The sequence below is a fragment of the Alosa sapidissima genome, chromosome 20 (genome assembly GCF_018492685.1).
Source record: "Alosa sapidissima isolate fAloSap1 chromosome 20, fAloSap1.pri, whole genome shotgun sequence".
NCBI classification, from domain to species: Eukaryota; Metazoa; Chordata; class Actinopteri; order Clupeiformes; family Clupeidae; genus Alosa; species Alosa sapidissima.
In genome coordinates this window covers 16,418,449-16,445,263 of record NC_055976.1, presented here as the reverse complement: position 1 = coordinate 16,445,263, position 26,815 = coordinate 16,418,449, and the positions used below count along the sequence as shown (strand labels likewise).

General features: G+C 40.3%; 2 protein-coding genes across 5 annotated transcripts in view; both read right to left on the bottom strand.

The window, feature by feature from the left end:
- Positions 1-3,342, bottom strand: part of cd276 (CD276 molecule) — a 37,165-nt gene extending 33,823 nt beyond the window's left edge. Inside the window, exon 1 of the mRNA XM_042075450.1 lies at positions 3,085-3,342. The gene's annotated coding sequence lies outside the window, so the exon portion shown is untranslated. The remainder of the gene's footprint in view (positions 1-3,084) is intronic.
- Positions 3,343-12,968: 9,626 nt separating this feature from the next.
- LOC121694636 (THAP domain-containing protein 11-like) lies at positions 12,969-26,742 on the bottom strand. Of its 4 annotated transcripts, none has more exons than XR_006025854.1 (5): positions 26,418-26,742; positions 23,434-23,536; positions 19,892-20,008; positions 16,630-16,718; positions 12,969-13,726 (listed from the first exon to the last, which is right to left on the bottom strand). XR_006025854.1 is itself a non-coding variant. In XM_042074843.1 (4 exons), exons 1-4 carry the CDS (start codon positions 26,653-26,655, stop codon positions 13,239-13,241), a joined length of 918 nt encoding a protein of 305 aa, XP_041930777.1. In that variant the 5' UTR covers positions 26,656-26,742; the 3' UTR covers positions 12,969-13,238. The 4 variants fall into 4 exon arrangements, 2 of the variants coding, with proteins under 2 accessions (XP_041930777.1, XP_041930778.1); XR_006025856.1 differs by lacking the exon at positions 19,892-20,008 and adding an exon at positions 16,491-16,515; XM_042074843.1 differs by lacking the exon at positions 19,892-20,008.
- Between the last annotated feature and the right edge of the window lie 73 nt (positions 26,743-26,815).

The following is a 26,815-nucleotide window of genomic DNA, read 5'->3' as shown; positions in this document are numbered from 1 at the left end:
CTTTACTGGGGTTGGTATTGGCATCCCTAAGGAGGGACTGGCACAGGAACGATGCCCGCACAGCAGAGGGGTAATGCCAAGCTGGCAAGGTTCAGGCTGCATCTGGCCAAATAGACATCTGTCACACACACACACACATACACACACACACATACACACACACACACACACACACACACACACACACACACACACACGCCCATGAGAGACGGGTGTGTCATCGTAAAAGTATCTCCGGCCTGGAAACAGGTGGACTGTCCTTCGTACTCCTCCTTGCTCTTGTTCTCTCTCTCTCTTTCTCTCTCCCACCCTCCCTCTCTCTGTCTAAATTCATCCTCTATTCTTTAGTTCACATTGCTTTATTGGCAAAGTAATATATAACGTATCTAACTTTGTGTAATGCATGTGTGCACTCTGGGTATGGCTGGTGCAACAAAGAAAGGGGGAGAGAGATTGTTCAGGTCAAGGCATCATGAGTGAATGTATTTCTCTCTTTCTTGCTCACAGTCTCACACACACACACACACACACAGAGAAATAGAGAAAGAGAGATAGAGAGAGAATGACAGAGAGAGTGAGAGAGAGAGACAGAGAGATTCACAGTGAAAAACAGATACACACACACACAAGTAGGCTACAATTTACATCAAAGTGTGTGTGGCAGAAATGAAAACAGCTCTGTGAGGAATGGACTTAAACAGTGCCTGTGGTGATTCCATCTCTCTCTATGGGACTCCCTCTTCCCCAGTGGGGATAAAACACCCTCCCTTCAGCCCACCGGCTTTGAAGGGGCCATTTATTCTACTGGACGTGCTGTAAACCTCAAACGTTTGGATGTAGGGAGCATGCGACGAGGCTTGTACGCTCTACTGTATAAAATAGGCCTGTAGGCTAGCTTGTACTCTCTACTGTATAAAATAGGCCTGTAGGCTAGCCTGTCCGCTCCCCTCAACACACAGCTGTTCATTAGCGCTGATGACAGCAGCCTGGACACATTTAGATCAAGCAGCTTCTGCCAAGATATGCAACAACTGCAGTTACTCTGTTTGTGTGTGTGTGTGTGTGTGTGTGTGTGTGTGTGTGTGTGTGTGTGTGTGTATGTGTTCCCTTCTCTAACCAATATGTGTGAATTGCGTGATTGGTTTTACTTCCTTATTTTAACACGACTCATCCACCTCTGACTAGTTGACGTGGAGCATCTCTCTCTTACGAGAAACCACAAGCGCTGATGGCACAGCACAACATTGAGCAACACATTTATATACACATTCAACAAATCAAAGCTAAAGTTGGCTGTCATAACTATATCTATTAAAGCATTAAGCAAGTCAAAGCTAAAATTAGCTGCCATATTCATGTCTCTTTAAGCATTGAGCAAATCAAGGCTAAAGTTAGCTAAGACATTTACAGTCTATCTATCTACTACACTGTTTTCGCTCCAAGGCCACTCTCTGCTGTTCTGCCTGCCCAATAATACTCAGTCAGCAGTGAAACAGGAAGAGCTCAAACAGTCTCACGCCGTGTTCAGACCCCTCTACTCACGGCTAAAGCAGCTTCCCTAAGGAGTCATATAACATCCCAGCACCCCCACCCTGACTCTCCATTTAATAGTGGATTTTTTGATTGGCCAGACAGAGAGGTGAAAGGTCAGGTCTGAGCCATCCCATCCCAGCTGTGGCATGGCCATGTGGGATTCTCTTAACAATAAGACTGGTGGAAAATCTGGGAGGAGTCTTCCTCGTTAGAGGCATCCTTAACCTCTGGCCTGGCACTATACACATTTGGCATTTTCATTTTGGCTCAACTCAGCAATTATTTAATGAGCAGCCCGTGGTTTGGGGTCCTAAACTGCAGGAAGGGTGTTGTTTTACAAACAACAAAAAATCACCCTCAGTGCTATGATACAAGCGTGAGATTTCCGAGCAAAGAATCCGCTGTTCTCTCAATCCGCCTGACTTAACGATCACTGCTGGCTTGAATGCTGTGTGATAAGGTGAGGGGATGCCCAAAGCCAGAATGCACACTCAAGAATGCCCCACAGAAACACAAACGCCTCTTTGATTGCTTTCCTACATCAGTGACTTTGAAGGGTTGGCTGAATTTGTATTTTTTTTGTTTTGTTCCTAAACCCAATTATCAGCTCATTTCCCTGTGACACTGGCACCGCTCACTTCACCAAAGGCTCTTGTATCAGACAAGTGGGTCAACCCTGCCAAAAGAAGATGATTCACAGACCATCATGTGACCATTTCATCACCATCCTTCCAGAGAGAGAAACAAGGGACAATTTTTTTAGAACTTGCAAACCTTAGGCATACTAGTGGAGAGCAATACGAACCATATAAGAGTGAAAGCAAGATGCTCATCTTAAATGACAAAGAATCAAAACACTGTCTAGACACTGTGTAGGCACTTTAGGCCATACTGCCTACAAACCCTTTTTTATGTCAATCAAGACACAACTGGAATAAAGGCTATAGGCCTTGGTTGCTATAGGGGTGGCTATAAGCCTATCCAATTTCCAATGTATACCTATTATGCGTTTTATTGTCCAATGTCTACCTATTATGCGTTCTATTGTCTCTTAGACAAGAAATGGCAAACAAATGCTTTATAGACCTTTATTATTAGCCTACGACGAAATTGCTTTGAAGTCGACTATCTAGATAGGGTGGAGCATAGCCGGGCATAGCCTATCCAAAATGGAAACTTTGTTTCATTCATTCGTTTAGTCGGGACTTTAAAGCGCTCATCGCTCCCAGACAGCCTGTGGGATAATGAAGTAGGCTACTAGCCTAATCTAGAGCAACATATACGGCAAACAGTAAATGCAGACCAACTTCAAAAGTACATTTATTTATACAGCATTTTACTGAAAACTATTCCTGAATTTAAGCCTGCCAGACTCTCCTCTCTGGCGGTACAATCCCAACTCCAGCTGTTCCCACATCTGCTGACACAAAGCATTTGGAACCTTTCGCCAGAAAATGGACTTGAGTCTACTCATAACGGCACTCAACACGTAGCCTCAAGTTCAGACGAATTCGATTTTATGGAATTATGAATGTCAGCAATTTGACTTACCATGCCAAAATAACAGAATCCACTCTTATCTATAGACCCCTTTTGCGTAGATTTGATCCAAACAAACGCTTCCAAAGACCTACGGCACTATATGCATTCCTCTTCGTTTCCTTAAACTGGCACAGCAACCTCGTAGCTATATCTGTGAAATCGTTTTAAAAAGTGTTTGAAAGTAGTTATTGCAAAGCAGCCTAGCACCGTTTACATTAGTTAGCCGTGTTTAGTTCCAGAGGTAAGGTATAAACCACTCCTAGTTCATTCGGGCGCTTTGTCCAGCATGATGTCACAGGGGGACGAGATCCCACCTACCACCCCCACCCAACCCCCGCGCAATGTTAACCATTTAGGCTATGCTTGCTGAGCAACAAGTCAAAGCGGGTGTTATAACGGTGTCATGCAGGCAGACCACTTTTAGTGAAAAACAAATAGACAACCTATAAATCGTAAAATAGGCTACACTATAGCCTAAAGAATATTCATCAATGTGAAAATTAATTAATGAGTGGGACAACCTGTAGCCTAGGCTACACGAAAGTAATAGTGATCACATAGCCTATAGCCGTATGATAAACATGGATTTTATAGCCTACACAATATTAAAATTCCACGAAGCCTCAGATCAGCATGAGAATGAAGCAGGACACATCTGGAAAAGGCCTGTCAACGCATTAGCAGGAAAAGTAATCTGGATATTTTTTGGGCCGGCTTGGTTTCCTGGTTTCCTGCATTCATCCTCTCGTCATTCCTTTCCTTCTGTTTCTCGCCTCCTCCCTCTTTATTAATCTAGAGCTGCTTCTTCATGTTCCCTGAGGAGGATGTTGTTTTTGAACATTTATAAATGAGGGAAATCTTTCACCTTTTTTCCTGGAATAAAAGTGCCCTGCCTAGTCTTGGAGCAAAAGGGCAGGGTCATCAAAACAGCACGTTATTATTTCTCCATAGGGCTGTACTGGGGAAAGACATTGGGCCCTGGACGTGCTGATTGTTATATAACACTGACCGGCCTATAGGACTAATAAAAACATCATAATGGGATAACCCTGTGTGCCAGACAGCCATGCAGTAGCCTACACCACCGTCCCATGCAGCTATACCACTCTTGTTTGTTGCTGTCCTGCACATCTTATCTAGCATCATTGACACCAGCGCCTTCTCAATTGAGTGTGAGTCTGGAAAAAGTTAATTGACTTACGACGTCCAGCAGGGGCGTTACCAGCAGTGAAATTAAACTTAAATTGGTGCATTAAACTCTTACCTTCAATGGCCTCTTGGCCAGAGGGACCTGCACAGCAAATCCCAAATTTGTCGAAAGTTGGGTATGGGTAGGTATTCCCAGGCTACATCATATCCCATCACATGCTAGATGTTCATGTTTAGCTCTCAGATTGTTTTGTGAAAGTGCAGAACAAGCCACAAGCCACATGCATCAGAGGAAATTAAATTAAATTAAATAATAATCCACTACTTTCATGTCTCTAGAGAATGATATAAAGGCCCTATAGTGCAGGGCGATATGTAGCAAAAAAAGGTGTTTGGAACATTTCATATAGATTTTTGCAAATTATGTTTTTTCACTTCTTCAGACCCTATAGTTTGCAAAATTTTCCATTTTTTCCCCAGACTGCACAGGTCCAAAATCCTAGATGGCGGATATATCACCAAAAATTGCAAATAATCGCCTTTTTAAAAATTTTAAATGGATATATGTTAGGTATTATCATTATATAGGCCTACATACATTTTCTAATAAAATTGAATAACTTAGGTGATAAATATGACCATGGGTGACATGAGATGTCATGATTATCAACCAGTGATTGGTGTAACTACCATTATGCTATTTATTGGCATACCCGGAAAAACACATTGACTGATTAAAAGTTTCCTTCACATAACCTAATAATCATTTGAATTAAAGTAATGTTCTGCACTCACCACAATAGATTAGATTAGATTCAACTTTATTGTCATTGCAGAGTACAAGTATGAAGACAACAAAATGTGGTTTGCGTCTAACCAGAAGTGCAAAAAAGGAGAAAAGTGCAATGTGATATACAAAGTAGTGCCGTGTAGACAGTAGTATACAGTTGATTTATATAAGGTAGAGAGGTTTAGAGTAATATAAATATGTAGAGTGTATTAGCAGTTTATTAGCAGCACCTTATAAGAGCAGAATAAATATGGCTATGTAATGTGAATGTAACAACATACATGGGGGGGGGGGGGTCTGCCTCCTTGTTGTCCCTGTCAAGGTTGTGGTCGTGGACACCTCAACAGGCACATGCAAGGAGGCATTGGACCGGGGGTTGGGGGGGGGGGGGGGCTTTGTTGGTTGGTTGTCACTGGGATGGAGAGCTAGAGTTCAGCTGCAGGAAATAAGCTTCCTCTGAACCTGCTGTGCGCCTTATGCAAGCATCGCTTGCCCTGGATGGCCATGGCCTCAATGGAGGGGAGTGAGGAAATGGTGATGCGTTGGGCAGTTTTCACCACCCTCTGCAGTGCTTTTCGGTCGTAGGCAGAGCAGTTGCCATACCAAACTGTGACACAGTTGGTAAGGATACGCTTGATGGTGCAGCGGTAGAAGTTCACTAGGATCTGAGGAGGCCAGTGGACCTTCTTTAGCCTCCTCAGATAGAAGAGACACTGGTAAGCCTTCTTGATCAGGGTAAAGGTGTTGAGGGTCCAAGAGAGGTCCTCAGAGATGTGGACACCCAGAAATCTGAAGCTGGTGATACACTCCACTTCAGTCCCATTGATGAGAATGGGGGTGTGTGCTAGCTTTAGACTTCCTGAAGTCCACAATGAGCTCTTTGGTCTTCAATAATTCTGTTAACAGGACTTGCCGGAAATTGTGGGAACATATGAATTTGTTGATTATATGCAAGCCTAATGCTGTCCACTACAAGTCTGCCTTCATCCATGAATTGTGACTGGTTTCAGAAACAGCATCCTCTGAACAATCTACAGAGTAGCTCAGTGCAATTAACACACACATTGGATAGCATCTTAATAGATGGCATGGCTGTTGTGCAGGAGATGGTTGTCAGGAAAAGTGACATAAATGCTTCTTTGAAAATGTTGAAGTAAGGCACGAGGCTACAATGACATATACTTATTATTTAACAACTATACCATCACAAACTCCATGAAAGACAGGACGAGACAGGTCCATACAATGGGAAAAGCACATGATAAGGGATAAAAAATACAAGACTCCACACCAAAGACTTTAAAGCTTTCCTGGGATCGAAGGAAACCAAAGCCAACCTCGTCCTCTACCTTGCTCATAAAGCTGTTGAACTATGTAAACTGCCAGTCACAGTTCACACACACAAAGGTGGCAGTAACAGTAAGTCATTTTGGCAAAACCCCACATATCTACACATGTCACACAGATGTATTGGTGCTTGCCCTTCGCAGGGTACCAGATATCAACAAAGACAGTCTCATTATCATGGCCACTGGAGAACGTCGACAAAAGATACATCTCAGCCTAGAAATCTTGACGCACCCTAGCGGCAGCAAATGTAATTTGCAGCCAGGGTAGTCTAGCAACTCTCCGTTGGCTTGTGAGGTGGAAAAACCAAACTTCGGTCAGGCCAATCACATCGTGTATAGAGTCGATGGACCTATCGGGTATCCTATTGTATCCTATCCTATCAGGAAATTGAAAGTCAACTGTTTGTCCCGCCATTTACTGTTTATCCCGTGGGAAAGGAAAGGTTTCTGTTTCAAGTCAATCAAGTCATGATGGTGTCATTAACACACTTTAGGCTTGTAGTAGGTCCTCATCCATCTCCAGACGTGTTAGCTGGATGTGAGAAAAAAAACATTTCAAACAGTTAAAGCCCTTCGGTGGAACATGTTTAAAACTCTAAAACCCAACCAGGGAGTGGAAAAACTCGGGACCTAGGGAAATCCAATCCCTATGATTGCCCTACCATCGCCTATTGCTGTCCCCATGCTCGGATTCCTGCCCGCACAGCCTAGCGACCCACTACTTGCCCGATGACAACTCCTAATTCCTATGGACAATTCATCCCCTACACTGGACTATTTGAACTTAACACTAAATAGAATTCATGCATTATCATACTGGTTATGTAACCATCCAACCACTTTGTAACATATACCTCAGGTGGCTCTAAATACCATGTTCTATTTTCTGTATGTAGACCTTACTGTCCTGTAACTGACCCCAGGCAGATGGATCAGGCCCTTGAGTCGTGGATCTGCTTGAGATTTCATCCTATATGTTTCTCCAATTCTTGTGAGTTTTTCCTCGCCCCTGTCTGAATGTTTAACACTCTGTAAAGCGCCATGAGACATGTGTAATGTTTTGACGCTCTATAAGTGAAATTAAATTGAAATTGAAATTCTGAGAGCACACAGGCAAGCAAATGTTTGGGCACAAGCTACAGTGCTTGCTCCAAAGATTCTTAATTCACTATCACTGGGATGGAGACAAATTGTTGATGGGCAATGGGCTCCTGTTCTGTCAAAACTTCCACCAGCACCAGAGGCTGTTGTGGAACTTGTGAAGTGTTGTTGTCTTGCCAGCCAATGCAGTAGAAGGTGTTCTTGGAAGAGTAACAACTTACCATTCACACAACTTTGCAGGTGTAAAGGCTCTGAGGAGATGTGCACCAATATTAAAAAGACAGTGACAGTGGTGAGGATAAATACTTGAATGACTGACAATGTTTTGTTGAACTCTTCAATAATGAAACAAGATGCAGACTTTTTTTCCATTTTTTCTCCAATTTTTTTGGCAAATGATGAAATACATCTTTTTAAAATAGTCTGTATCTCACTTATCTACCTTATTAGGTGTATATTTATGAAAAAGCTGACCACTTTAAACCTTTATATTATTTTTCCGCATATATTGTCCGCCATCTTAAATTTTGGCAGTGAAAATGAAGAAAAAAATTGGAAACAGGTTGTTTTGTATTCAATGGGGTCCTAGCAAGTAAAAAATCACCAGTTGCAAAAATCTATATGAACCGTTCCTAAAATTACACAATTCCCCTAACTACCCTCCCAGCTCTGCCAGTGCGTAATAGACATGTTTCAATAAATGGCAGTTCTCATACTTGAATGACCTGGTACTGCCTTGTTTTAAAGGGAAACTTGGCAGGATTTCCCCCTCTGCTGGAGAAATTGTGCATTATGCTATTTCAAACTGTGGAAAAAGGTAATGATAAAGCACATGGATTTGTTTACAAGCTAGCAAAACGGTTAGCATAAGTTCGGTAGACAATGTGGATGTTACAAGGTAAGAAACACGATTTAAAACAAGTTTCTTGTTTCTCACTTCTCTTTCCGGGACGGTAGTCTCAATGTTGCAAGGTTGGTTTTCCGCCTGGGGACGCTAGGGGCAGCGGGAAAAGTCACCATTTTCACCGGAACAGGTCATTTAACCATCCAAATGATTTCTAAACGGGTTTATTACGTTGAAATAGTTGCCAAGTTCCCCTTTAAGAGATCTGTATTTCTTTCAGCACAGCCATCTCCTCTTCAGGAGTACTCCAGCACACCCTGTGCGGGGCACTGTGGTTCTAAATCACTAGTGCTCTATCAATACCCTCCTGACTGGGCTTTTTCAGGAACATCAGAAGCTTACTTACTTCTCCAGCCCTTCAATCAGTTAATGAACTCTGTGTGTGTGTGTGTGTGTGTGTGTGTGTGTGTGTGTGCGTGCATGCGTGCGTGTGTCGAGAAAAGCGCTATATAAATGTAACGTGTTAACGTTGTGTGTGGTTGTGTGAATGCAGTCTTGCACTTAGTCTAAGGCAACTTTTAATGACCTGTTTCATTATACATTAGAGACACACCCCAGAAGTTGAGATTGAGGCACATGCCCATTACAGATCAGAAAGGCTGACACTATGAATTTAATTGTGGACTAGCATTATATATTATATTATATTATTATATTATAATATTATATATAATATTATATATTATATATCTGATATATACAGTATTACAGTAACCCAATTGCCATTAAGTTTACGAGAGAAGAGTTAAACATTTGAGTTGACAATTTACGTTATATTATCAAATTGCATACAAATTCATTTTGATGAGAAATGTGGTCATGAGGGAGGGATTGCTCTTGTTGTGGCAGAGGCTCTGAGAGCTGCTTCCTCTTCGAAGCCTCTCAGACGCTCAACTGCGCAGCCTCCTTTGCCCCGACAACAAGCAAAGCCAAATAAAAAAAAAATCTAATAAAAAATCACGCCTTAATTCAACATAAAAAAGACAAAAACATTACCTTGAATATGAAATAAAATAAATAATTCCAACATGAAAAAGTGCATGAGAGCCTTACATGGCCCAGTATAAAATGTAATAATATTCTTGAGGCAATAGACAACCATGACAGTAGTGTGATCAAAGCTTTGTGGAAAGAAATCACCAATCAGTCAATTATCCGGGTAGAGACGAGGGTTACATTTTTAATTGGACAAATACTGACTATACACTTGGGGCCAAGGATGGAGTCCTTTTGTATTCACAACTGCCTGCTCCTGGTCTGTAGCTCGGTCTACATGTGGGGATATTCTCATGTCAGGCCTGGATACGGCATTCCAGAATATATTTTCCCTGGTGCCTTGGACTAGGACATTGCATGTGATGTAGGCGAAATTTTGAGACACGATGTAGACTGATTTTTTTTGTCTCAGTGAAATTGCTATTTTGTGTTTTGACTTGGAAAAACACACTTGTGTTTGTTTTGATGTGTGTAAATAAACACCAATATTTGAAGTTTGGATCCCTGTATGTTTACAGAACTATGACAAATGTATGACCTCAAACTGACATAGTCTACCTTGTGCAAAGAGAAAGCAAAAGCCAGATATGTTTTTTATTCATACCATCAGTGTGTAGTTAGCACATTGTGTGCTTATTATTGTGATGGCTTGTGTTTACTGTTTGATACGATACGAAGCAAGGTTTGTTAGCTTTTGCAAGAGAACTACAGTGTTTTGCTGATTGGGTGAAAGGTTTTCCTATTTGTGTGTAGAGTTTTGCAAAAAAAGCTATAGTTACAAAAATTGTGCTTAAAGGGACACCAGGCAAGCCTGATGCTTTTTCTCTAAGAAACTCCCCCTTGCTCGGTCTGAAGCTCTTTTCCTTTTCTTTGCGTCTTCCGTTAAGGGTTTTCGCTGCTTCTTCGCCGGCTCTGCTATTATACACACGTTTGCAACAATCGCTAGAGTTTCGTTAGCCTGCCTCTGTGCTGTAAACTGATCCTGCTTCGGTCGACGGGTAGGATACACCGGTAGGATACACCATAAGTGGGATATTCTTCCTACAGGCAGTAGGGGCGGGCGAGAGAGCCTTCATTCGCCCCGTAATGAGTCATTTAACCATATACCGACTTACGAAGATGATTAATTAACACAAAAACATTGCCTGGTGTCCCTTTAAGCAATCAGAAAAAACTGTAAGCAGGTTTTCTCTTCAAGACTTAATATATGCACTAATACAAAACCGCCAGGAGATGTCAGTGTTATGTTGTTTTTTCAAACAATACATCAGGGCAATTACATATCGGGCCCTTTTTTGGCGATCAGAAACGGATGGGTAGGCGCAAAATTAGGCGCAAAATTAATAGACATTAAAGGTGTGGCCAGTCCACATTCACTAATTTAATGGCGTGATTTTGTGATCGAACACTGGGCGCAAAAGGGTTGTTCTTATGTTTCTTACAGTTTTTCTCCATTGCTAAAACCCATTGGCTGAACAAAGTTGTTCAGTCTGTCGTCAAAACCTTAAACCATTTCACATGGTAAAACACAATTTGCAGATCTCACTTACACATTCTCATTCTCAAAACACATTCTGCACTCTAATACACTCATCCGTACTGGTAAACACAAGTGTCAACAATAAAATACAAATAGAGACACAACCACTCAAAATTGATTTCACTTGTTTCAAATTAGGTGACACAACCAATATAAGCCAGTTCAGAGAGCAAACGGGTTGTGTCAGGAGGGAAAATATTGTTTGTGATGTCGACAAAGTGCTCTGGCCTGAATTACAGTATCACATAGACAAAGGACAAGTTTGTGAGATGCAGGGTAGGCCTACAGTACTGTAAAAATAGGGGTACAGGGAGGAGAAAGAACAAAACAAATCGCAAAGAGCAAAGTAATTACTGATCAATTTTGAGCTACTATTCCGTCCACTCTACCATAAAGGCCTGATTGGTGGAGTGCTGCACTGATGTTTGTCCTTCTTTACAATTCTCTCACTTTCTCAAAGGAACTCAGGATCTCATTCATAGTGACCATTGGGTCCTTGGTTACCTGTCTGACCAAGGTCCTTTGTCTCGGATTATTCTATTCGTTTGGCTGAGCGTCCAGATGTAGGAAGACTGTTGGTTGTTTCAAACTTTTCCATTTGAGAATTATGGAGGCTACCGTACTCTTGGGCACTTTCAATGCTGCAGAAATGTTCTTGTATCCTTGCTCAGATCTGTCTTCACACAGCCCTGTCTCGCAGGTCTACTGACAATTCTCTCGACCTTGTGGCTTGGTTCACTCTGACATACACCATCAACTGTGAGACCTTATATAAAGAGATGTCTGCCTTTCATAATAATGTCCAGTGAATTCATTTAGGCACAGGTAGACTCCAATCAAGTTGTAGAGGCATCTCAAGAACCATTGATAGAAGTAGGATGCACTAGAGCTCAATGGCAAGTGTCATAACAAAGGGTCTGAATACTTATGTAAATTGAATATTTCAACACAATCGAAACACCCCAATTGATGAAAAAAATGAATTGAATCTATTTTAAGATGAGTCTGAAACAACAAAATGTGTCTGAAAACTTTCGGGTTGCACTAGATGCCCGATAGGTGCCCAAAAAGCGTTACAATATGGCCGCCGTGTGGAGGGACTTGCCTAAAAGGACGTTGGTTTCATTCCATTTTGTCAGAGAAATATAAGTCATATTTAGTTCAATATAGGCCTACTGTACCAGTGCACAAATACAAAATAACTGTGGAATCAGTTTTCAGGATCTGCAGTGTTAAGGAGTATGAGGTTTTTGGTTGAGTATGAGGTTTTTGGTTGAGTTTGAGTACCGTATACAGTTACTTTGGGATTCAGGCAAGAACACATGGTTAGGATAGTTCTTTAGCAAATACATACATACATACATACATACATAAATAAATAAATAGACTCTGTAAATAAATAAGATTAAAAATAAACCATGCAATGTATACACATTTAAGTCAATTTATTAATTTATTTAAATCAATTTATTCATTGTCTACTCTATACTTTGCACTTTTCTTCTTCTTTTTGCACTTCTGGTTAAACGCAAACTGCATTTTGTTGTCTTTGTACTTATACTCTACACAATGACAATAAAGTGGAATCTAATCTTAAATCTAATCATTTTGGTAAAATAATAAAACATCGGCCATATAAGAAACTGTAGAATAAGCAACACGTATATAGTACATGTATGCACTTCCAAAACAAATTTATTTATTCCTTTTGGTCTTAATCTGCGGTGTCCCGCAGGGGGTTAACCCCCCCCCCCCACATTCCAAATCATTTTTATACATCAGATTGTTATGTAGCATAGTCATATTATACATCTTGGGAATAAATACATGACAATCTTGTTCAGGTAAATTATGTGTAGTGCTTTACATTGTCAGATTAATCTAGGTCTCACTTAAAAAAAAAATTTCCAAGGAACTACAATGTCTTACCTTTCCAAAGAGTTCAAGCATTTGATTATAGGCCAAACTAGGTGGGAACAGTGGGCTCTGAAGCAGGCGCTGTGCAATTTAAGGCAAAAACTTGAAATTGGTATTGAGGAGTATTGATGACTGAAACGGATCCGCTCATGTTAATCTTTTAATGAGATCATACACACTGAATAAAACAAGGCTAACCATACTAATAAACACGTTTTCACTGGAACTTTTAGGAACCTGAATATATTAGATACCAAATGAACTATTTTCAGAAGCCATCAATATGCATCTAACTGTGTGTAGAATGGCTCTAGGCCCTAGAAAAAGAACATTCTATTCTACGTTTCATGAAGAAATCATGAGTGAGGAGTGAGTTGTTGTTCTACAACAAAATATGATATAAAACATGTAATGTTTTCAGTAAATGCTATTTCCCTGTAAGTCCAACCCACTATCATGAGGTTCTGTCTTTATCTCGGCAACCATGACATCCGAATGTTCCGCCTCTGAGCTGGTGTCTGTAGTTTCTGACATGGCCCCACATGAACACTTCTGTTTCAACATTTCCAGTCTCTCCTGGAGATCACGGAGTTCCTGTTCATGCATCCACTGCATCGCCTTCAGTTCTGCCCCCAGGTTAGCGTTCTGCTCACAAAGGAAGTCGTTCTCGTCTTTGAGATTTGCAATTATAGTCTGAGCAACCTGAGTGGTGGTGACTCTGGTGCCTAGCAACCTCAAGCTCATGATGGTCTCCACTGTGGCTTGCTCCCAAGTTCCCACTCCGTAGCGCCCCTCGATGGTGAACGTCTCAGGTGACTCAGAAACATTAGTAGTATTTGTCCTCTCTCCAGTTTCCCCAATGATAACTTCAATAACATCCTCTTTTTTCACTTGGGTGCTGGGTGCTGTAATTAACAAAAAATACCGAGTAAAATGTTACTAACAATATGATAATTATGATAACTAACAATAGCAATCAACTACATTCAATGGGTCTCTAAAATGAACTGTCTAATCAGCTATTCAAATACATGCTTCACTAAAATAAAATCACAAAAAAGTCACATAAATACTGGCTTGCTGACATGTCATGAGCAATTTACCACACACACACACGCACACACGGTCACTGGCAGGTCGCTGGTTCGAGATGCAAACCCCAAACTACTGCCAATGTGCAGGTTGGTGCCTTGCATAGATGAGTGTGTGTGTGAGGCATTTGGTATGAGAGGCATGAAATTGTACATTATTTAAGAGCTTGGAGAAGTGCACAGACATGAAAACTAGTGTGCAGCAGTTTAAGTCAACATTGACATTGTCACAACAAATACTAAGAACATACTATAAGGACTTCTGTATGTCTGATATTGCTTGGTACGTTAATATGTTGCATACTATAAGGACTGCTGTATTTCTGAAGTATTTCTGATATTGCTTGGTATGTTAATATGTTGCATACTATAAGGACTGCGGTGAAGTATTTCTGATATTGCTTGGTACGTTAATATGTTGCTGATCGGACCATAACAAAGCTGAATGACTGAAGAACTTGTAGGAAATGATTGGTATTTGTGGGGGCCCGCGACAAGGGCTTGGGGTTTGTAGGGTTATGTAAGCATTTGTTAGCAAAGCATATATATATATATATTATATATATATATACACACACACACACACACACACATACATACACACACACACACAACTTGCTGCGTTAGCCTCAAAATGTATTCTTGTTATTGCTATTTACTTCTTTATTATTGTGTTAAATGTTCCAAATGTAAAGCACTTTGAGCTGCATTCTGTGTATGAAAGGTGCTATACAAATAAAGCTTATTATTATTATTATTATTTTAACCATAGTCATAGGGGAGAGGTGAGGGTGGGTAGAAATGCCCCAGAATAGGCGAATCTGTTTCACTGTAACATTCTCCTCATCTACCCGCACGCACCAACCAACCATCCAACGCAAACACAGACTAATAATAAATAATAATAATAATAATAATAATAAGTTTATTTTATATAGCGCCTTTCTCAAACCCAAGGTTGCTTTACATAGGAGGAACGCAAGGAAACACAACACAAGCAAAAAAGATACAACAAAGACAAGTTATCTGTATGGAGCTATGTGTTGGGTGCGGAGGAGAAGTGATCAGTAAACAAAAAGGTCTTGAGATGTGCTTTGAAGAAAGGAAGAGAAGGACAGTCACAAAGAGGCTGGGGGAGGGAGTTCCAGAGTTTGGGCTGACTAAGGGCCCGTCCACACGGAGTCGCTTTTTAGGTTAAACGCAGAGGTTTTGCTTCGTCTTGGCCGAGCGTCCAAACGAATCCTGTAAACGCACTGCCCGAAACCGCACTTTTCTGAAACCTGGTCCCAGAGTGGAGAAATCTGAAACCGTAGCCCGTTTGAATTCGTTTAGACAGCGAAACCGCACATCCTGCTTGCGTATCGATGATGTCATCGCCACACCTCAGCTGCCCTGGACTTGCACTTATAGTATTGCCTAACAATACTAGTTTTCATACATGACATTACCTACGATTACACTCCGTAAGATAAATATCACAACTGGTGCTGCGCAGCGCCGATAGCTTATGACTTGGTGGACTGAACACTGTTTTTTCCCGGTGTTTTTTAATGCATTCTAGCTACCGTCAGTGACGCGAGAGAACTTAAGTTATTAGGAAAGTGCGGTGTAAGTTTAGGCTACATTAATTTGTGCGTAGTGCCAGTGTCATTCATTTATTTTACATGTCTTACAACATATATACATGCATTCAGTCGAGTGAAATCAGATATAAGCATACAAAGACGCTTAGAACTCACGTTAAGCCGATGGTAGCACACTGAATGCAAATGCGCGATTTGATGCAGGCAAACGTATTGACTGTTATTAACGAAGGTTTTATAGCAATATTATAAATGTGGCGACAGAATAGCCTAGAACTTGGGTAAGCCTTGCGTTTAGTAGCCTAATTGCGGTGATAGCCAAAACTAATGTGAATCACGGACTATCCTACAACCAAAGAAAATAAAGGTGATTAGTAGGCCTACCTGCGTTAGCCAAATAAAGGACGGGACTGCACCCTTCACAAACCGTAAAATAAAGTTTATTAGTTTTACAGTTGACTACAGTTGACCGTTCACCATCAGTCCACACAAACAATTCTGGTTTCCTTACACTAGCCATTTCGTCATAGCCTGTCTGTTTGTAAAGCACAAAATTTGGTCAATTTCTGTAAAGAAACAGTGCCACCTATAGGCCTGGGGTATGAAGTAACGTGTTGAGTCGTGTTGAGATGGATCCGTTTGGACGCAAATATTCTTGATGCGGTTTCAGGGAAGACGGAGGAAAAAAAGATCGGTTTCGTATGTGTGGACTAGCCCTAAATGGGCTCTATTCACATCCTTTGCTTATACGCGCAGATCGACTTCCTGTGTACAGTTACTAGTCTGTCGGTTTTAACTGAGTATTGGCAGTCGAACAAAATAGCTAAAGTTATCTCACCAGTTCAGTAGTGTCAGTTGCCTGGTTAAGATATAACATGTTAACGTTAGCTAATTACCCTCATAGTTGTCACTGTAACTGGTAATGTATATTTTAAACCCTTTTTTCCGTTTGCTGGAGGGAGTGGCACACATTTTCAAAAATTGGTCTACATTACCGTGAGACGAAGGTCTTCAAGACCACTGTAGGAAAGAGCCATATCTGTCAATTTATTCATGTAGCCAGGAAGTTGATCTGCCAGAATAAGAGAATCCAGAATTGGGATGTGCATAGAGTGGATAACAGGTTGTCCATACCTTTAGACGATTCACATGGATCTGCCACAGTTTGGCCAGGGGTAACAGGGACGTCGTCAGCTCTTGTCCAACTTGTCTCTCTTACAGATCTAGGACAAAATAAGGTACAGTCAAGATAATACAATACTTTTAAACATATTAATATAAAATTTTAACCCTCTACTTACCCCCCTATTTTGAGTTTTTGCTCGAAATTGCACACCGCCTACTAACAATGGCCCTATTTCCACATACTTTGACTTATATTCAAGTGCTTGACCTTTTTTGAAAGCAAAGGAATTGTAGATTATTTTGGTACCAATAGATTGCCTGTGTGATGAACTGTCAGAGAGTGGCAAAGGGTAGAATGATAGTTTTTTTAGGCGGTTTTATACATCTCTGGAAATGACCACATTCTGCCCTCTTGGTCATTTATTTTGTCTTGGAAACACAACTGAGGCCAACTACCAGGTCTTGTGAATCTGTATCTCAAAGTAGATCAATATAGAATGAAATATGAGTACTTTAGACCATAATTTGCCAAGATATGCTCATGCGTTTTGTAAAATGCCCTATGGAAACTCCCCATAGGACTTTTGGTTACCCAAAATGCATACTGACAATACAAGGCTTACTGTGTGGGAACCTCTTTGTGTAGATGCATAATCCTGGTCTCAAATGAACGGTAACACTTCTTGTTTCTTGTAGACCAGGGGTCCCCAACCTTTTATGTACCATGGACCGGTTTTATTCCCATTTTTTTTTTCACGGACCGTCGGGGGTTCTTTTTTTTACTTGAAAAGAACTATCTCCAGTTATGTATGAACAGTGAAGGTAACGAACTCTTAAACATGTGAAAAACGTGAACTTGAAGAAGTGAAAATTGAACAATATGAACTATGAATATTGAACAACTTGAAGCTACATCTATCAAGTGTGAACATGTTTAACAAAATATGGGAACAAAACATAGGAACTAAACGTGCATTACGAATATAAATCAGTGGGAGCCCTGTGCTTGTTTCCCTGCAACAAGAAGGTTCCATCTGGGGGTGATGGAAGACAGTGACACCCTCAGTGTGTTTGAAATGTCCAGCCGATTGCGCAATTTGGTCTTAGTTGCAGTCATTGCCGAAAACCTGACCTCGCATAGATACGTGGTGGGAAATGGTAGCAACGTTTTCAGCGCTTTTACGGCTATCTCCGGATATTCTGCTTTGGTTTTCATCCAAAAACCCGCCAGAGAGGTTTCCTCATAGCCTACACACTCTTAAGACCACCGTCATTTGCAATTTCGATAAACTGCTCTTCCTCCTGCTCTGACAAGTTAGGACTATTCGGGATATTGACAAATGGGTTGCGGACCCACTCATTGGTTTGCCGTGGATCTTTGGAGGATGGCAAGTAACGCTCAAACTCATTTGAAAGCGCAACAAGGTGATCGCGCACCAGCTGCGAGAGAAAGGGCCCTGTCTCAGTCTCTCTCAAAACCCCCACTACATATTAAATACACCGCGGTCCACTCGTCATACCCACAAATCAAGCTTGGCTTTAAATACAGCAACTTTATCTGCCAGTTTAAAGACAGTCGTCATTCTCCCCTGGAGTGACAGGTTGAGGTCATTAAGCAACCCGAATATGTCACACAGGTAAGCGAGTTTTGACACCCAGTCCTCATCACTAAAATGTGCAGCTGAAGGGACTTTCATTTTGAAATGTATGTCTTTTAATTATTACTTTTTAAACTTTTAAAAACTACTGCCCTTTTATGCTTTTATGTACTACTACCTTGTGTGTTATGTTTTCTTTTTTATTCTTTACTTTGTAAACTATTCTTTGACTATTGCTATAGCTATTCCTGTTTGCTTTTGTTTATGTAAAATACATTGAATGACACCTCTGTGTATGAAATGCGCTAAATAAACTTGACTTGAACCGTCATCGGCATGGACACCAAAGTTTCCTTGACGCACCGTCTCGGCGTGGCAAAACCATAGGCTACACATGCAGGATACAAAAGTGCCCATTTCCTACATGTTCTGAACACTATACATTCACAAATAAACATCTTGTGTACGCAGTCAAGCTAACTTCACTGTCAAGTAATGTGATTGATCATTTAAAATCACCTATAATGTTAGCGTTACCAAAGATTTTTGATTACTCCGTTTTAACCCTCTGGCCGCACACTGATTGCGTATAGCCTAAGCTTTCCGTAGATATCCTGAAGGGTCATTCCACGTCAGTTCAACCAGGGCCCACGCACTTAGGTTTCAAAACTTCTGAAAAAATTACCAGGTGTACCCATGTTACCCAGGAGACACTGTAAAATTACTCTTATGTAAGATCAATACTGAAGGCTTAAACAGAGCCCAGCCAAAAACTCCAATAAAATTTGTATCAACTTTGAGGGACAGCTATGACCATGCAGGATTATCCAGACCAAACGTGACGATTTGTTACATACTATTCCTATTTATGTACCAGCATGCAAAATTTGAGCCTCCTACATGGTTTAGTTCTTGCGTTGTGGGCTTGTGAACTTTGACAAAAAAAAAGAGCCCGGACAAAATCGACACCCCCCCTCCCACTGTAAAACTGGCTGTATCTTGGAAAATATTGATCTTACATAAGAGTAATTTTACAGTGTGTCTCCTGGGTAACATAGGTACACCTGGTAATTTTTTCAGAATTTTGTGCGTGCCCTGGTTGAACTGACGTGGAATTACCCTGAAGAATGAGAGGGTCTGCGAGTGTTTGATGCAACTTTGTCGCTGACTCAAAAACAAAACAATGTCAAGCTTACTTTGGATGTTGTACCTTCACAATGTGCAAGTGAAAGTTATTACTTAGCCCGTGACATTAGACTAGTCTGATCAAGTGAAGATTTTGCGGCGGGGCTCACATTCCAGGAGCGGCGATTTGAATATTCACTGTTCAAAAAATAGGTTACGAAATGTAATACCTCGTAAAATCACGATTACTACATTTTAATACCTTTTAATGGACTTACTTTTTGCTAAGATGATTTACTACCTTTTCAACCCCGCGGACATAATCAGTTAACAAGTTAAGTTATATCTAGATCCTACAATAATGTAGTTAAACTATAGGCTACTGAATTAATATGGACTAGAGTGGTAATAACATTACACTACTCTCTAGAATGTTTCGTTGTGAAGTTTGTCGGTCAAACAAGGACTAGGCAGCACAAATAATGATTTGTAGCAAATTCAACTGACACATGCAAATCATAGCAAGAAACCCTGCCTTCTTTCAAAACCTGTCGTCTTATGGTCCCTCATAGCTGGTAAGGTTATGGTCCCGGTGTCCGTCTTAACAACCACGGGGAAAATGCTGGGGGTGTAGTCCAACGTGCGGGGATTCTCACTCTTTCGCCCTATGAATTCACACAAAACCCGATAATCACAGAATGTGTAGCGTGAACAAGCTTTGCACTCACATTAATGAAAATCTACATACCCGACACGAAATGGTCCCCACACACGCGCGCGTGAACATTGGGTTGCCAGTTGGGTCTACCCCTCCCTATCACCTCAATCCATTTTGCACGTCTTTCTGGGTCCACTGGGAAATTATGAAATGTTAAACCAGGCTTACAATATCTTCGATTACGACACCCAACTACACAACACGATTGCGGCATATTTAGTGGAACATGTAAAAGAGGCTGCTAAAGAAAGCCTGATCGTGGGATACACACAAAGATCACGTGTCCTCTTAACGTCATCTTACGTGCGACCTAGTTTTAAAATAAAAGTCCTGTGTTCATATTCATGTTTTTTACTGATGAGCTGTTTCCAAAGTCGAGGATTCGTGCTTGGTAGAACAAGCCCTGCCGAGTCAAAGGCGAGGCAAGGCTTCTTCTTAGCATTCGAAAAACACACAATGGAACTGACTACGACCCACGACTAACGAGTGTGCAGGAAGCTGCAGGTGTGCTATTAAAAATCATGATTCCTGCCTGCTTCTTTTTGAAAAACAATGAATGCACCAGTCATTCTCCCACGTATATAAATTCTGTTATACATGTTTGATTAATTTGCCAATACAAACCACAGAGCAGCAACTATTAAGCAAAATCGTAAAGAGAAAAGTAATATTTAGCTCGCAATAGGTCTCATTGGAAAATGTTTTATACCCTTCCTGAATGGCTTATTTACACACGGTGTGAGAGTTCAAAGTTCTCAACATGATATGAGCCCATATTTCATTTAGGTTATTTTACATGGTGACAATAACACAATGTTTACATTTAAATACATAGTAAACGGCATTGTTTAGTACAGATTTTAAATCTTCCATAAATGTGCGCACAGGATTGTGAGTGTTCCTAGCACACAGAGGATACACACATGTATCCTTGAAAATTCTCAGAAATTCTCAGAACGAAGGACTCAGTGCTTGATAGAATTTTAAAGCACCCTTGACATTGGAACCGTGCTTGGCGAGATTCGATGACATAAGATGCTTCAAAAAGCAGCTTTGAAAGATCGTCCTTGACTTTGAAAAACAGCAATTGTATTATTTCCAAGGCAGGCAAATTCCCAGAAGTTGAAACACCAATAGAGGCTGGAGGGTCCAACTCTTCGCTAACCCCCATAGTAGAAGCTCATTCATTTAGGATTTTTTTTTTTTAAATCCCATAACTTCATATAACATATATCCTGTGCCGACATTGTAGCTTCTGTTTTATCTACATAAACAATACAAGGCAAAACAGGCTCAACTGCCTCGTACGTAATGTTGGGTTCTCGTAAGAAGAATTAGTATGTCCGGTTGTAAGGAAGCTAACTCTGTCGCACCGTAGGGAGATAACAGTATTGTTTGGATAAGAAGGGCAGTCCAACCAGCATGGAAACTCATGAGCAAAACCAATGGGAAAGCTATGTAGCCTACAAGACCATTGAATGTTAAAGGAACCGTATGTAAGATTGTGGCCAAAACTGGTGCACAACTGGTGACAACATCAACATCAGTTGAGGGCTGCAACTTCACTTTTTAAATGACAATATCCTGGCCGGACTACTGTTGTCAGTGATATAAGTATTTAAAATGAACATGATTTCTTAATGTCTAGTGACATATCAGGGCCATTTTATGATTAATAGAAATATATTTCTTACATACGGTTCCTTTAAGGTAAAGCATTACATAGAGGCAATTAAACCTAATAAAAAGAGGTTTTTGATGGATTGATTGACAGTAGGCTAGGTCGGAAAAGTGGAAAGAACTGTGACTGTGCTTGAAGATGATCATGTCTGGCAGTTTCAACATGAACACGCTTTGATATCACTTGTGATGATGTTAATAATAATAGCTAAATAAATGTTTAACTTTGATGGCGAAGGAAGTGTGAGGAGAATTTCTGTGTGAACCATCTATCAGATGAGTTACAAGATTCAGTTTGATGGCTAACGTCCTGAAGTTACTTCAAGTCTGCACAGTACGATGGGAAGCCAACTGAAAAGCCGTTTGAATTTGTGTCAGTGCCCTCCCATTGAAAACAACAAAGTTTGTTCGTCCATTTCTTTTACCGTCTATGATTATTTCATGAATGAAGTACAGTAGAATTCCATAAAGCCGTCAACATTACACAGTAGAATTCCATAAGCGCGAGAGTTACTCGCTTCACGAGTAACTCTCGCGCTTATGGAAACTTCCAGTTTCTTCCAGTAGCAGCAACTGGAATCCATGCATTTCCACTGAATTATTTTTGGAATCTGATCCCTTATCATACCTGTTCATTCTTACTCGTCGCTCGACTTATCGTGATTAAATTCAAGATGGCTGCAAACGCTAAACTTTGTGAAGATACTGTGTATAAATCGTCTTGTAAGTAAACTACCAGTGCTTTTTCAAAGTTCTCAATGTCTCGTTTTAAATGTCAGGGCCCTCGGAAGTCTACCAATGAAGTGTGGAGATACATTGAGCCTCGTAAATGGGTGTAAAACAGTGATTTATTTGCATGGCTAGCCCGATGCCGAAGCACCACTATTGAAAAAGCTGTTGGTAGCATCGGCTAACTAGTGCCAGATTTTGGAGTGCAGGGGACAAGCCGAGATGGGCTATGAGACATACGTTCACACTCGGTATCATGTTTCAATACACTTTAGGTCAATATCACACCGGAATTCTCCTTTAACACCTATTTGAAGTACCAATCAGGATATGTTTTAAAATATTGAAGTTGTGGGACGCACATTGCTTAAACTGTATGCTTCATTCGTCCTGGCCTGGAGGAACGAATGAAACAACACGCATATTCAACTTCTGCAAAACCCTCGTAAGGTAATCATATTTTTGTTACAGCCAATATTTCTGTCTGATGGACCCACCACATTATTAGGCTTTTACATCAATACAGCCATAACAATTTACGTAAAAATACTTAACAGATGTTTACTTTAGCTAAATTACCAATGATATAGACTTCATTTAAGGTTCATATTTGCCATTTACCCCTGTGAGATCACATGTAGGCTATGATCATATGATCATTTTTGTTTTTTTTTGTGAGAGAAAAAAGGAAATTCAATACAACACACACACACACACAATTACATTCTGGTCCAGTAGATGTGCGAAAGTTTGTCAGGCATAACAACAGTAACTAAGGAGGGCTTGACTTCTGGAAGGGTCAATTGATATGTTGTCTTTGCATTATTTTCAATTAAATGCAGGGCTGCTTGCTTTGAATATTGTACATTGTGTATTTTATACACAGTCTTTATTGTCAATACACTGTACTGTCTGTACGGCAGCAACAGCTGATCCTGATGCTGGGTCCTGCGCTTTACTCACCGCTGAAATCTCACTTCATCTGTTTTCAGAACATCACTGTGGCCTAACCGCAAAGATGGTTTCCAGTCAGAGTGGTTCTCCAACATCTCATAGGATGGTTTACCTAGAACAGAATCATTTGATTATGAAACTCATTAATCAATGTTTTAAGCTGGCAAACCCATTACAGCAAAACAAAGGCTAAGGACACTAGGGGACAATGCATCTTCTGACTTAATCTGATGACTTAACATGTGTGTAATGAGTTAAATCTTACCCAAATAGCCACAGAACCCACACGGCCTAATATGAAAATTCCCAGTCGTTCATCCCTGTTAGATCTCATTCTTACAAATAACCCTCATAATTATATGCATAGCTGTGTATTACCAATAGATTTCAGTGATCATTGTCCTGTGGGCTGCATTAGAGATGGCAGAAGAAAAAGGTCAGGTATGTAAATTGAGAGATTTCAAAGAAACAAAGCTTGGGCATTGGCAAGATCCACTGGTAGTGATGGAGATTGGCAAACTTTCAGACATCTTAGAAATACATGCACTTACTTTGTGAAAACGGCTAAATCTACCTATTATTTAAACAACCTGTCTGACTGTGGTAGCAATCCAGCGAAATTCTGGAAAGTGATTAAGTCCCTAAAAGGTGTTTCTTCAACCACTCTTCCTCAACAAATTATGTTGGATTCTAAATTGGTAAATGAGAAAATGGAGATTTGTAATGCTTTTAATAAGCTTAATCACTTTATCAAATGTGGTACTCTATTTGATCAACTGAATAGTGTGGCTATGGCACCAGACACAAGTCCATTTCAGTGTCACTAGTCCTGAAGAAGAGAGTTTTTTTATTTTTAAATAGGCCTAATAACCCTTCCTTCTCATTTAGACCAGTAAACCAATCTGAGGTTCTCTATGGATTGTGTAATTCCAAGTGTATGAAAAGCTCTCTGGGTGCAGATCAGTTAGACCCACATCTCTTAAAGATTGCAGCCCCTGTCATTGCTGAACCTTTGACTCACATTTTTTATTTAACATTCTGCTCTGGTTCAATTCCAGAAGTCTGGAAATCAGCCCTAGTGACCCATTTACTTAAAGGAGGAGACTCAAGTGATTTGAATGACTATAGGCCAATCTCCAAGCTCCCATGTTTAGCTAAGATGTTAGAATCCTTTGTAAATGAACAGCTTCGTTCCTTTCTGTAATCATATTCTATATTAAGTCTTTATCAATCTGGGATCAGAGCTGGCCACAGCACAATTACAGCAGCAACTGCTGTAGTAAATGATATAGCTACTGTTGTTGACAGTAAGAAACATTGTGCAGCTTTGTTTATTGACTTGTCAAAGGACACTGTTAATCACAGGTTACTTCTTGAAAAACTAACCTCTTTTGGTCTAGATGAAGTTTCCTTTAAATGGTTTTTAAAACTACCTCTCTAATAGAACACAGTGGGTAGATGTGACAGGATCAACCTCAGAGCCATTGAGACTAAATAATGGTGTTCCACAGGGCTCAATTTTGGGGTCACTGTTGTTTACATTGTATATCAATGACATCTGTGCTTCAATAGAAAATTGTAAAGTGCATTTCCATGCAGATGACACAGTGTCATATATTCAATGTGCATTTGATTGTGTGCAGAAATCCTTGAATGATCTTAAACTGGTTTTAAATTAAGCAAAAACAAAATGTATGATCTTTACTAGATCGAGAAAGTGTGACCTTGATGCCTATAACATCTGTTCCCTAAATGGGACACAAATTGAGCAAGTTTCTCAATACAAATATCTAGGCATTTGGCTAAATAACAAACTATCATTTAGAACACATGTGCTTGATCTCACAAAAAGGAAAAAATAAATTAGGTGCACTTTATAGAATTAGGTCTTTAGAAAGCAGAATGACCATTATTCAATAAACTATAATGTCAGTCCTAGACTATGGTGATATTGTGTATGCATGCAGCCCCTACCACTCTGAAATCACTTGATGCAGTTTACCACAGTTCACTACGTTTTATAACTGGAGATGGATTTAAAACTCATCACTGTAAATTATACCTTAATGTAGGATGGTCTTCCCTCTATGATAGGAGGGAAAGGCATTGCCTCCTTTTTGTTTATAAGGCATTACTGGGAAAGTTACCTTTTTACCTAACTTCTCTTCTGAACATGAAATCAATCTGCCACAATAGACGCTCACAGGGTTTTATATCTCTTCAAACTCCTCAAATTAAATCTGAATTTGGTAAATTAGCTTTTACATTGTTTGCCTCTAATAAATGGAACAAATTGCAAGAGTTATTGAAATTAGATAGGTTTGTGTCACTAGACCAATCCAAGGGTATGATTGATGATATGGCTGTTGCACAATGTTCTTGCTTTGACTAATATTTTGACCTTTTATATCATTATTATTACTTTATACATTCCCCTTCTTTTCTTTCTATTTATTATTATTATTCTATGTATTATTAATATTTTTTATTTATTTTATCATCATCATCATCATTATTAGTAGTAGTAGTACAGTATTAATTGCCTTTTGTATCTTTTTATTGTTCTTGTTTTGTTGTTTTGATTATTGTTGTTGTATGTCTTGTAACTCAGGGCATTGCTGTAAAAGAGCTTGATGCTCAGTCAATTTCTCCCTGAATAAAAAACGGTTGATGGTGATCTTTGTGTTGTTATCCAAACTGGGGAAAGTTAGAGAGCCACTGTGTGGGTTAACGTTAAACACATTACAGCGATCACATTTCACAGACAAGCTAGCATAGGCCTAATGTCATGAACAGAACCTCAACTAGTTTTGTTTAAAACAACAACATTAATGGTTGGCCATTGAGTATTTTCGAAGAAGCAACAGTTTGATAGATAGTTAGCTAGCAGGCTAGGCAACGGCATCAGGTGCACCTCCCTCCCTGGGTTTGGTGCACTTCGTGGCTATAAGAGCCGACAACATAAACATTAAAGACATTTTAAGAGAACGTACCCGAATGAAAATGGAGAGAACACACTCTCATCGACTGGGAGATGTGGTCGAAAGTAATGTCCTTTCTTCTAATTGCCGCAACCCAAGCAATCCGACGTCTCCTCGTCACATCGGAGACATGCTCTCCTTGATGCTTTTTCCATGTAGGGAAACGAAAAAACTGTATGTTCGTACGGTTTCCATCACAATCGCGTGAGGCACCGGAGCACGTTTTTACACAGCAGCGTGTTCCAGGCATTCTAAAGTTGAGGAATTGCAACAAGCTCCTCTACTATCAACGCAAACAAACGCCTTCTCGCAGGTAAACCTTTACTACCAACACAAACCATAAAACGGAAAGGGGAGGATGTCGTGATCTCTGGGGGCGGGGCGCTGTGTCGTGACGACATGTGCATAAT

Bases quoted from the DNA above. Each gene is read 5' to 3' on its own strand.
- LOC121694636 (XM_042074843.1), bottom strand. From the start codon at position 26,655: ATGCCTGGAACACGCTGCTGTGTAAAAACGTGCTCCGGTGCCTCACGC. The intron at 23,537-26,417 runs GTACGTTCTCTT...ATTCTGTTCTAG, and splicing joins TTCTCTCCATTTTCATTCGG to GTAAACCATCCTATGAGATG. The intron at 13,727-16,629 runs GTATGGACAACC...TGTTAATTACAG, and splicing joins TCCATGTGAATCGTCTAAAG to CACCCAGCACCCAAGTGAAA.